The sequence below is a fragment of the Acomys minous genome (genome assembly GCF_964271855.1).
Source record: "Acomys minous genome assembly, chromosome: 12".
In the NCBI taxonomy this organism is placed as follows: Eukaryota; Metazoa; Chordata; class Mammalia; order Rodentia; family Muridae; genus Acomys; species Acomys minous.
This window is the reverse complement of record NC_140493.1, coordinates 26,110,784-26,122,309: the sequence shown is the minus strand read 5'-3', so window position 1 is coordinate 26,122,309 and position 11,526 is coordinate 26,110,784. Positions and strand designations below refer to the sequence as shown.

General features: G+C 55.0%; 1 protein-coding gene across 5 annotated transcripts; it reads right to left on the bottom strand.

The window, feature by feature from the left end:
- Window positions 1-313: 313 nt before the first annotated feature.
- PUF60 (poly(U) binding splicing factor 60) lies at window positions 314-11,492 on the bottom strand. 5 transcript variants are annotated; one of them, XM_084802989.1, is made up of 13 exons: window positions 11,345-11,363; window positions 9,650-9,750; window positions 7,719-7,820; window positions 5,602-5,697; window positions 5,407-5,496; window positions 4,499-4,549; window positions 2,296-2,457; window positions 2,121-2,213; window positions 1,793-2,006; window positions 1,523-1,713; window positions 1,251-1,386; window positions 843-1,078; window positions 314-758 (listed from the first exon to the last, which is right to left on the bottom strand). In XM_084802989.1, exons 4-13 carry the CDS (start codon window positions 5,677-5,679, stop codon window positions 459-461), a joined length of 1,551 nt encoding a protein of 516 aa, XP_084659115.1. In that variant the 5' UTR covers window positions 5,680-5,697; window positions 7,719-7,820; window positions 9,650-9,750; window positions 11,345-11,363; the 3' UTR covers window positions 314-458. The 5 variants fall into 5 exon arrangements, with proteins under 5 accessions (XP_084659115.1, XP_084659112.1, XP_084659111.1 ...); XM_084802986.1 differs by lacking the exon at window positions 9,650-9,750 and having other exon boundaries at window positions 7,719-7,817; window positions 11,345-11,492; XM_084802985.1 differs by lacking the exon at window positions 9,650-9,750 and having other exon boundaries at window positions 11,345-11,490.
- Between the last annotated feature and the right edge of the window lie 34 nt (window positions 11,493-11,526).

Genomic DNA, 11,526 nt, shown 5'->3' with positions numbered 1-11,526 from the left:
CGGAACTTCCTGATCCACTCTGGCTAGACCCCCCCCCCCCCCCATTACAGCACTATGTAGGTTTCACGACCTAGAGCGCATCCGGTGCGCTTTTCGTCCCGGATCCAACAGATCTCAGGTCTGAACTTCTTTCAGCACTATTTACACGAGCTAGGGCTGCAAACCAGCACTGCCCACAAACAGAGATAAAGCAACGCCCACCCCTATACCTCATCCCCTCCTGGGTCACAGGTACCTTGACAACACAGAGAACACATCCCCCACAGGGCAAACTTGGCTGGGTCAAGGGGCCAACTTAAGTCAGACACAGTGATTTCAGGGCCAGCAGTATCTGCACCTTTATGTACACTACAGGGTGGGCTGGGCAGAGTGCCTCGTCTCAGGGACACCACTGTCAACACTCTACAAAACCCAGAGGAAATAAGGGGCAAGTGCAAGTCCAGGAAAGGAGGCCAAAGTCACGCAGAGAGGTCGCTATTATCAAAACGCTCCTGGTCATACACTTCAGCCACCACCTTGCGACCAGCAAACCAGCGCCCATTGAGGGCCTGGATGGCCTTATGAGTCTCTGAGGCCATGGAAAATTCCACAAAAATCTTGACGATGATTTCTGCATCCTCCTCTTCGCCCTGCTTTTCTTGGTAGATAATGACCCGGTTCACAGCACCAAATTTGCCACACTCCTCTGTCACCTCTCCCTCCAGGTCATCGTCGATGTCCTTGGGGTCCACCATGTTGCGCAGAACCATCACTGTGGACTGTGGGAAAGGAAACGGAGTGCTGTGGCCTATCAGCCAGCACACCCACTCTGCCCTGAGAGGCGCTGGCACCGGCCCACCTACCTCCTGTTTTCTGAGTAGCTTCTGCATGACCATGTGGCGAGCACTGCTGCCAGAGATGCTCATGTGCTCCTGCTCACTCAACATCTCTGGCCGCTCTGACTCAGTAAACAGCTCCTCCTCCTCCTTCTCCTTCTTGGGCTCCAAGAGACCCAGTGTTGGTGGGCTGGCTAGGATGGGGTTTACCACTCCCACAGAGGGGATGGTGACCGGAATGGGAGGGCGAGCTGGGGTCACACCTGCAGCAAAACCAACCAAGTTTAACAGTCACAAATGGAAAGCTGGTTGGCTATAGCTAACCTGCCCTGGCGTGAAGGATTACATTGAAGCAAGCATGGGCTGGGAAGCTGAAGGCAGAGCCTTGAGGTAGGAGGTAAAGAATGGTAGAGAACCTGCCCCACCCAGACTGACCTGTGATGACTCCAGGGGCCTGGGCAGCCATGACAGCCTGGGGTAGAGCCCCTAAGGGCTGGGCCAGTGTCAGTGCTGGGGACACTAGCCCAGGTGTGGCTAACGTACCCAGCACCGCTGCTCCAGCCACTGCTTCCTGAAACCAAAATGCAACCACAGTCAGTCTCTAGACTGGCTACATCCACCCAAAACCAATCTGAAGGTCCAGTTCCCTAAGGATCAGTGGACCTGTCCACCCACTGGCAAACCCACATCACTGCACCAGCTCTCACCTGAGCTGTAATCTTGGCTGTGGCTGCGGCTGCGGCCACAGCAGCAGCAGGCGGGAGACCTCCAGGCGTGGCAGGTGTTAGCAGGGGCATGGGGGGTGTGACGGCCTTGCCCACCCTCAAGTACTGGCCACCCAGATCAAAGAGGTTCATGGAGGACACAGCATCCTGGGACGACTGGGCCTTCTCATATTCTGCGGGGCAGGATGAGCAGTGAGAAAGGCCAGCCCCAGTACCAGGTGGACTTCCTCTTCTTGGCCCTCCCAAACTCACCAATAAAACCATAGCCTTTGTGCTTGCCAGTTGTGGGGTCCCGGGCCAGCGTACAAGACTTGATCTTGCCAAAGGCTTCAAACACACTCTTGATGTCATCATCAGATAGGTCCTGATGTACAGAGGCCACATAGATGCGATTGAAAGCCCGAGCTTCCTCAGCCAGCTGGTCTATGATGGGTTGGGCCTGTCCTATGTTGCTGGGTCTGCCCACCTGAAGAAAGTGGTCAAGAACAAAGCCTTTTTACCATCAGCCTAGGCCTGTGCTGACTGCTTTTGTGTATGTGAGTAACTTCACAAAGCACTCCACAACTGCTCTTGTCCTCACCTTGATGTTCCTGCCTCCAAGCATTACTGAGTTCATCTGCTCTAAAGCTAGCTGTGCAGCTTCTGGGACCTCATACTCCACGAAGGCAAAGCCCTAAACACAGGAAGGGGCTATCAGGCCAGGAAGGCGGATAAAAGGGCAAGCTAGGGCACTGGAGTAGCTATGATCTGCTTACCTTGTGTTTCATAGTAACAGAATCCCAAGACATATCAATGCTCTTGATGGGGCCAAAGGGAGCAAAGGCCTGGCGAATGGTATCTTCTCCCAGCTCGTAGTAGATGGAACCCACATAGACCCGGCACATGATAGCCAGTGCCCGCTGCCGCTGAGCTGCCATCTGCAGCAGGACAGAAGGAGAGAGCCACTGGCTTGTCAGGAAGGCAGGAGACTCAGCAGCCCTCTCCCGTCCTGGCCCACCCACCCAACTCTGCTGTGGGAAGGGCTTCCCACACAGCAGTGAAATGCACGCTGGGCACTTGCAGCCAGGGTTTAGGGGTCAACAGGACCCCACCCCAAGGAAGGCCAGGCCCAACAGCAGGACATGGAAGTACCCAGCCCACCCAGGTTCCAGACAGACTGTGGTAGCAGAAGGCAAGGCTGAATGCCCTATAATTCAGCCCACTTCTCCAGTCTGGGGGCCAGGTACCTGGGCTAGGCTGGGAGATCCTCCCAACTAGCCCAGCCAAGTTCTGGGACAGAAGAGGGAAGGAGGAACTAGCTGTCCAAGTCTACTGGCATGGAGGCCAAAAGAGAGGGTGGCAGAAGACGGGGCAGCCTTTGCCCAGAAGAGATCCCAGGGAAGGAATTTGGGAGCCCAGACAGGGGCTCTCTGGAGAGAACAAGGAGCAAGCTGCTCATGCAGGGAGACACAGGAGAGGACTCAGTGTGCTCTACACTCTCTCCATCCCAACACCTCCCGCAAAAAAAAAAAAAAAAAAAAAAAAAAAAGAGCTGCTGGGAGCACATGACTGTAGCCACAAGAGCTGGCCAGGTAAGAGCATCACGAGGCAGCAGAGAACCCAATGAAGAAGCCTCAGGGATCCTTGGGGCTGGGAAGCTGGCAGGACTGGCAGTGAGCTGGGCAGTGTAATGAGGACCTCCTCATGCCCTGGGAAAGGCTCCTTTCAACACTTTATAGATGTGGCAGACAGGGGGTTCTAGAGCCACACATAATGGGTTGCGCCCCATGGGCCAGGGCCTTACTCCTTAACACAAACATGGGCTCCTCTCACCCTAACAAAGGTCCCAGTGGCAAGAGACCAGTTTACTTCTTCAGACATTAGCAGGCCTAGTATAGCCCAGTCTTCCTTAGAGAAGAGGACTAAAAGGTCCACCAACACAACTCATCCAGGTGGGGCCTATCTTTCCTCCAATCAGGAGCTCCCTGAATTTGGGGCCATTCCCTCAAACTTGGCTCCTGACAAGCCTCAAGCTCCTGCCCAGATGAAGGGCCCCAACGGTAGAGCCACCTTTTCTCTAAGCCCCACACAGACATGAAGCCACATCTGTTCTTCGGGTCCCAGTTTAACAAGAGAGTGCCAAGTCTCCCCTTTAAGGTGAGACTACCTAACTACAGGTCTTTCTGACCACATCTCCCAGGCCTCCTCGGAGAGTCAACAGCTCCCTTTCAGACATAGTAGTAGACAGAGTATGTCTCAAATGTAAGGGCAACTCGTCCAGGGGTGGCCCTCCAAGTGGACACCCCAGAGAAAGGGCCATATCTTTCCCACAGGATCTCCCCAGGATAGGGCCTGGCCACTTCAACTTGCCTCTGGGCAAGGAAGAGCCATATCCTTCCCAGACTCCTCTGCTTGCTGCAGCCATAGCCACACGACCTCTACCCCCTGCTGAGAGCTAGGTCTGTGACCCGTTATTGTTTGCCCTTCCCTCTCTTGCTCACTCAGGCCCCCACCCCCCATCCCATCCATCCATCCATCCTCCCTCCAGAGTATGATGGGGCCACAGTTAGGACCCCTCTCTTATCAAGGGGCCTGACCCCAACCCAAGAGCCCGGGCAGCCTGGAGACTGTCGGAGCTGGAGGTCCACAGGTACACCCCCCACATGGGGTGGCAAGGCACAGATGAGCCTGGCATTGGCAGCTACCCTCCCTGGCTGGCTGCCGCGGCTGCCCTCCGCAGTTACCTGGCCGGTTAGTTTTAAGGTGGGCCCTCAGAGCAGATGGAGGCCTCCCCAGGGGCGGTCCCGGGGTGAGTGCCCACACCACTGGCCCCACCATGCCTGGCGCTCTGCTGTGCTCTTCCAGAGCTGGCGGGCAGGGCCGGCCAGGGGAGCAACGTCCCCAGCAGTGGGCTGCACTGCCCCCCTCTAGCCCTGACTAAGGACATGAGCCCCAGAAGAAGTGAGCATTTCTATTGACCGATTGCAAAGGTGAGAGAGGATCTCCAAAGCCCATTGTCACTGCTGCCATCTGAAAGACAGTAAAGACAGAGTTCAGTCTGTTGGAGCCGAGCAGTCTCCCGCTCTTGTCAACACCTCACGCAGACAGCAGCAAGGCGCGGAGTCCCCGCCCTGCCAGGGAGGCCCGCCTGCCTTCCCACTCTGCTGGCCACTGGCACCTGCCCAGGGGGGCTTCAGAGCCCCAGGTGCCCCGCCCCACAGCCTTTGCAGCAGGACCGGTGAGGGCAGAAGGAAGGGAGGGAGGAGAGGGATGGACAGAGCACAGTGAACAACTAGTATGGACCTGGGGGTGGGGAAGGCTCAAGGCCCAGGAACCTGTCAGCTTCACAAAGGCTTCTTCCCACAGGTATCACAGCCTGCAGCCTAGAGGAGGGCCCGTGGTGCACACCCCTAGTCTGCCCCTTCAAGTCGAGGGCCCCAGGGATAAAGGCCTGACCATAGGGGCAGGGAGGATCACAATCTACATGCAGCCACCTTGGCTGTGCACAGCCTGGGTGACAAGGGTGTGGTAGAGACCCAGAGGCACCAGTGGGAAGACCAAGAAGGAGAGCTGGGCAGAGCTATAGAAAAGGAGTGGGAAGGGGGCGGAGAAGGGGCCTTATCAAGCAACAGGAGGAAAGGCCAGGCCACTCATGCCTCAGAGAGGACCCTGGCGGTCCAGAGAATGAATCTTGAGAGTCTGAGAGTGATAACACCTTCTGGGGGCAGTCGGCCACAGGCACAGGAGGAGGCAGAGAAGAGGAGGAGATGGTGGAGGTAGTGGGGAGGGGCAGTGAAGGCTTCCTGGCCCAGGCTGGGCAGGAGGGCCTCCAGCAGAGCCAGCCCCAAGACAGTGGCAGTGGCGTGCAGGAGGGTGGTGGAGCTCACCTGCAGGTTGGTGAGCTGCTGCTGCTGGTGCGCGATGGTCTGTTTCACCAGCACACTCTTGATGCTCTGCTCCATTGCATATTTCTTGGCCTGCAAAAGACGGCAGTGAGGAGCACTGGGGGGCCCAGCCAGCAGGGGGATGGCCTGCCTCACCAACCCAGGCTGAGCAGTTGTACCCAGGAGGTGCACTCTCACCTTCTGGAGGGCCTCCTGCTGCTCGGGCGTCAGAGGAGGCAGCCCCAGCTTGGTGCCTGTGCTTTGCCCATTTTCCATCTTGATGGAATCTGTGCCCTAGAGTAGAAAATAGGGGAGTTATTCAACAGCAAACTCAAGATTTCTCATGTGGTCCCAAGACACAGGCCCTTTATCCCAAGAGATTCCTGAACCAAAGAGATAAGCTCCAGCACAAACTACCATCTGCCTGGTTAGGATGCAGATCTTCCCTTTAGACCCTGCTATCTCCACTCCGGCCTCTGTCACAGCCGTGACTCATGGGTAGGACATATTAAACCAAGCAGGCAGGTACTCTGTAGGGTCAACATCACAACGGCCTCCTCATGCAACTATTATAGGAGAGCAGCCTATCTACCCTTGAAGACAGTTTGACCCGAGTCTGTCCCACACCTTGTACAACTGCCAGCCTCTATTGTCCTCCAGGGCCCAAAGAGTAGAGGCAGGACCAAAGACTCATTACTCACAGGTTACCTGCCTCTTGGTTTTCTCAACAGCCCTTGCCAGACCCTTAGTCCATCCCAGAACAAGTAAAGGCAAGGAGCCTCCCTCCAACGCCTTTTTAGCCCTGAAGACATTCTTTTTACACACCTCCCAGACAGTAGGTTCCTGACACCTGAGAAGGGCTACAGCCCACTTCCATTAATGCTCCTGTAGCACACTACGTGCAGCATCCTAGCCAAATGAATGTAAAACAGGTAGTACCGGCTAGGAGGGCTTGACTCTTACTGCAGACATAACCAAATGCTACCAGAACTGTGTTTAGGTTCCTACCAAAGCCATTTCCAAGTTGTCTGTAGGGGAGGGACACATCATGTCAACAGGCAAAGCCCAGCAGCAGAGCCAACAGACCCTGAGAGTAATGGGCAGAGCCAGACTATGTAAGAACCAGTTCAAAATACCTCTGGTGACTCTTCTAGGCTTTCAGACACAACCTTTGAGAGTAACAGCAGAAAGGAAAGCCCTCAGCCTAGAAGTAACAACAGGCAAGGACTGAATTACAAAGGAGGCAGGCCAGGTCTGGCTGACTGAAAACTCCCTGAACCCCTTTGTAGATGCCAGAGTGCTGAGTTTCTGGTCAAGGGTCAAAAGGCAGGAAGCTTATAAAGCCCCTCTGGGGCAGTCTCAGGAAGACCCTATGGATGAGACCAAGGGCTGCAGTCTGGCTCAGACTACATCTGTCCTCTGCCCTCTGAGCTGGCCCCAGGCCTATGAGACTGTGACACTAGAGTAGGCTGTCACCATGGAAATCAATGCCAGTTCTTCTTAGCCCCCTAGAAACTTTTCAATCTCTTCTTTGTCTTGGTGAACAAAAGGCCCTTCTCCCACCAACCAATGGCACACTGGCCAGCCAGTCAGGACAGAGAGCTTCGGCCCCCACAACTTCCCAAGATCCAGGCTGCATACCAACAGCTCTGTATGCACCCTCCCACACACACACACACCAGTGGCGGGAGGGCCTACTCAGAGGCTACCACACTATCTTGTTGAAACCTCATGGGACTCTGGAGGCAGGAATAAAGAACCTATCACCTAGCAACAACAGAGGCCAGCTTCATGTCCCAAAAGACTTACTCCCATGGGCCAGTGACTAGAGAACAAAATCCATCCATACCCACCCATAAGCCCAGAGAAGTATGGGGAGAGGGTCTCCTAACTCATGTTATTTTGTTGTTTTATTCACATGAAAACAAAGAGCTAAGATGGAAATCCACATTTCTGGCTCTAGACACAACACTGCCATTCTGAAACAGAGGGCCCATCCTTCTGCACAATGCTAATGGCTCAGAGCCAGCAGCACTGAAGGGTAGCCGTGGTTATTACCATCGCCCCCATCTCCTCCCCCTGCTGCTTGGCTAGCCAACTGTCAGGCCCTGCCAGGCTTAGGCTAGATGAACTCTCACAGAAAAGAGGGCAAACAGAAGAAGGCTGAGGAGGAGGCAGGGTTAGGCCCCAGTGTCTGGTCACTACACTTTCCCCACCCGTATTTCCAACTTGCCCTAGTCAGGTCTCTCTAGGCCCAGGGACACATGAGCAGGCAGGCAGGCAGGCCTGAGGAAAAAGGCGGTTAAGGTTAATACCTGTGGAGGTTTCCATTTGTCTCCTGCTGCCACCACTGCCGCCGCCGCCGCTGCAGCTGCTGCTGCTGGCTCGGATCCCCCTCCTTGTTGGCCGTTGACCTGCTGCAGGCAGGAAGGAAATGTAACAAATAATCATACAAACCTATCATCCAGACCCTCTCCTCTTCCAAAGCTGAAGGCTGCCTTCCTCTTCTAGAACAAGGGAAGCTAGGCAAGGGTTTCAGAAGGTCAAGTGAGTATTTCTCCCTGCACCACTCCCACCGTGTACTGCCCTTATACCTTCTAGCCTCTCAGCACATACACAGCCTCAAGCAGAGCAGCGGCTAGGGCAGGCTCCAGCTGACAGTCTCCCAGGAAGGGACAAGAAGAAAAGGACAGAGAGCAAGCACTGTTCTAGCACAAGGCCATGGAAAACCACCCTTTTTTGTTGACAGATTGAGCCAGATGAAGTGACAAGGTGGCGAGCTGGCTGTGTCGTCCCACCCTTCCCAGGAAGGGGGAGCACTGCTTCCATCACTTGGGCTGGCCTCTTCGCTAGCACTTATTCTGGTAATTCTCTAAGCTCTGCTCAGACCTAGGCGTCCCTTTTGTTGTTTTATTCACACGAAGACAGAGAGCTAAGATGGAAATCCATACTTCTGGCTCTAGACACAACACCGCCAAGACAAAGTGCAAAGCTGTCCTAAGACGACAGCTGAGAGCTTAGCTCTCACCACCAGAGGGGACACAGAGAACACTGTTTTCCAAAGGCAGCCCTCGAGAGGTAGAGCTCTTACCATGGCCCAGTGGTGTGGCCCTGCCACCTGATAGAGCTCAGGTAAAGGTGGGCGATGTGGTAAGGAGTGGGATGACATGATAGAAGGGCCCTAAAACCCACCCCAACTTTTCAGAAATGGAAGTGAACAGAAGGCGGAATGTGTTTACCCTACTATCAGCTCAAGTACATGATCCGCAAGCATCAAAAGACAGAGATGGTTGTGCCCATTCTTTGAGACAAAGGCAGAGGCTGGCCAACTTGGACAAATTATGTCTTTTGGCTAAGCAGGCTACTGAAGGAGGGATGGCAGCACAACCTAATACACCGCAAAGACCAGGTGATGGGACTGGAAGCGATGGCTGACGCAGCCTGTACCTTGAGCTATTCCTGGTACTACCAATGTTGAGTGTGTACTACTATCCACTGGGACTTCATGGTGACGCCTGTGGCACAGGCATCCACAGAACAGAGGCTGCTTCTCAACACCCACAGTGAAAGCATGCTTCAGGCACTAGCCAGTCATCAAGAATGCTGAACCTGGGACACGTGTCACTTCCTGCCTCTACAAATGACCAGTCACCGAGGGACAGTGCTGAAAGCAGCAGCTAATGCATCTGAGCAATTCCAGGGAAAGCTCACTCACTACATAGGACAAACCACCCAATTTAGCCCATTCACTACAGGAAAGAGTTCTCCAATTCAGAGTCTAGAACACTGTTCTAACCAGTCACTGGGAGAGCCTAGAGAAAACCATCCTCTGTTATCACATCTGGTAACTAATACTATGCATCTGAGCCATCTGTTCCACATTTTTTGTTTTTGAGACTATGTAGCTCTGGCGGTCCTGGAACTCCCTCTGCAGACCAGGCTAGCCACGAACTCAGAGATTCACCTGTCTCTGCCTCCCAAGTGCTGGGATCAAAGGTGTGCATCACCACTGCTGAGCTCATTTGTCCCAGGGTTAAGACCTAACAGTCACATGCAATGGAAATGGCAGGCCTTGAGGTCGCAATGTTTCCCAACACCAGGCAGGGGTGTATCAAGAGGGGGAAAGCCCCCTTGAAAGACAGTGCTGCCGAGTGTCTTGGGTGCACAAGCCAAGCTCTGCCCTTTACCAACTCAAAACAGGAGTCATTTCCATTACCAGACACATTAAATAACCTGAGCAAATCACCTAAAATCTAGGCCTCAAGCTCCTCTTGTGCAGGGGCATGGCCTGGCTCTCACGCAGCAGTGAAGATTTACGGAATCATCTCCCATGAAGTCCCTTAGTCTCTGCACATGGAAAGCAAGCCACATGTTCTAGCTGTTATCAGTACCATCGATAGCAGCACCAGACCCCTACAGTAGGGCTGGCTGCAGGACGCTGTCTTCCATCTGTCCAGGTCCCTTCACAGGCAGCAGTGCTACTTCCTGGGTAGCCTGCTTGTACTGAGCACTGTGGATGCAGCAAAACAGAGAAGAGAGAAAGACAGTTCTTGGGGCTTCATGATCAACTTGCTGGCAAAGACTATCGCGACTGCTTCAGTGGTGTGACTTACTGCCTGTGCCCATCTCAACAATGACACTGCCTGTTTGGCACTGAGCTATGGTACAGCTGACCCCCAGCTAACCTTTCTGCATGAACACCAGGGGTTACTCAGAAATGAGGCGTCTGCTCTCCTCCAGGGCCTGGTCAACTTTCTATCTTATACTTTGTCCCCCTTTCTTCTATCAACTGAAAGCCACCTAAGGACAGTCACCAAGTCCTCAACTCTCTGCCTGTCTTTACACAAAGACCATCTGCTCCCGTAGCTTCAAGCAGCAGAGCATGAGTTGTTAAAAAAGTTAGCCTAAGTGGGGCTTGGTGCGGCACGCCTGTAATCCCAGCACTTGGGGAGGCAGAGGCAGGCGGATCTCTGTGTATTGGAGGTCAGCCTAGTTTACGAAGCAAATCCAAGACAGCCAAAACAAAAACAAAAAAACCACCACCAACAACCAAGTTAGCCATGACTTGAGTGGCACACACTGTTTCTACCCCTCGCTGGGTTAGAGCTGGGGCAGGTGCCCCTCTCCCATTATGAGGGTGCAGTTCCCAGCTAGGACTGAGCAATGGCAGCTTGTGTATACTAGACCCTACCAGTCTCTGCCTCCAGACAGCTGCTTGAGTTTCCTCAGACCCTGCCCCATCACTCTGGGTGAAGCTAACAGTTAATATAAGGCTGTTTCGCAGGGGAGTTAGGTCCACGAGATATGTCGTTCCTAAAGTAAGTGGGGAGGAACACCTGTGGCCGTCACTCCCAAAACATTCCTGACTGACCAGGGAAACTGCTGAGTAGAGCAGAGCGAAGCTCACCCCTTGGGGCGTCCAGCACAAGGCAAGGGGTTAGCAAAGTCTTATGATGCCCAGAAGACCAGGGGCCTAAACAGGCACTGACTGTCCGGTTCTCCAACAGAGCCATCTTGGGCACCACGGCGTACAGCAAATGCCAATGCGTACGCCCCTTCCGCGTCCCCTACACGGGTGTAGTCGCGCAGACCCCAAGGAGGCGCTGAGGCTCCCTGTCGCCGCCAGCCGCCTAGACAACAGTCGCCCAACCTCAGCAAAGCGAGTACCGCCCCGCTGGGATGCTGCTGGGCAGCCCACTGCCGGCCCACCCCGCCCAGCCGCCGGAAACTGGAGTCCTGGAGCCGGAAGCTGCAGGCACAGCCGCGGCCGGAGCCGCGCGCTCCCGCTCCGCCTCCGCCCCGCGTGCCGGGGGCCACAGGAAGGTCCGTGTGAGGCCCGGTCAAGCCACTGCGCACCCAGGGACCTCTCCACACCCCGGCCCGGCCCCCGACCCACTCCTACCAGCTGACGGCCGCCCCCGACTGCGAGGGACTCACTTACGAGAGCTATAGTCGCCGTCGCCATCTTGCGTCCGTCGCGGCCGCCGCGCGCGCCACAAGCCCCAGCTCCCTCCGCAGTCTCGCGCGATCTGGGCGCCGGGCGCGGAATTCTCGCGATAGAAGACCTTTTCCCTAACTACGTGGACGGAGACCGGAACGCATTTCCGGGGCGGAGCAGGCAGT

Coding starts and splice junctions, on each gene's coding strand:
- PUF60 (XM_084802985.1), bottom strand. CDS start 11,368: ATGGCGACGGCGACTATAGCTCTC. Junction 7,821..11,344: donor CGACGGCGACTATAGCTCTC/GTAAGTGAGTCC, acceptor TCCTGCCTGCAG/CAGGTCAACGGCCAACAAGG. Junction 1,079..1,250: donor GGCCCCTGGAGTCATCACAG/GTCAGTCTGGGT, acceptor GTTTTGCTGCAG/GTGTGACCCCAGCTCGCCCT.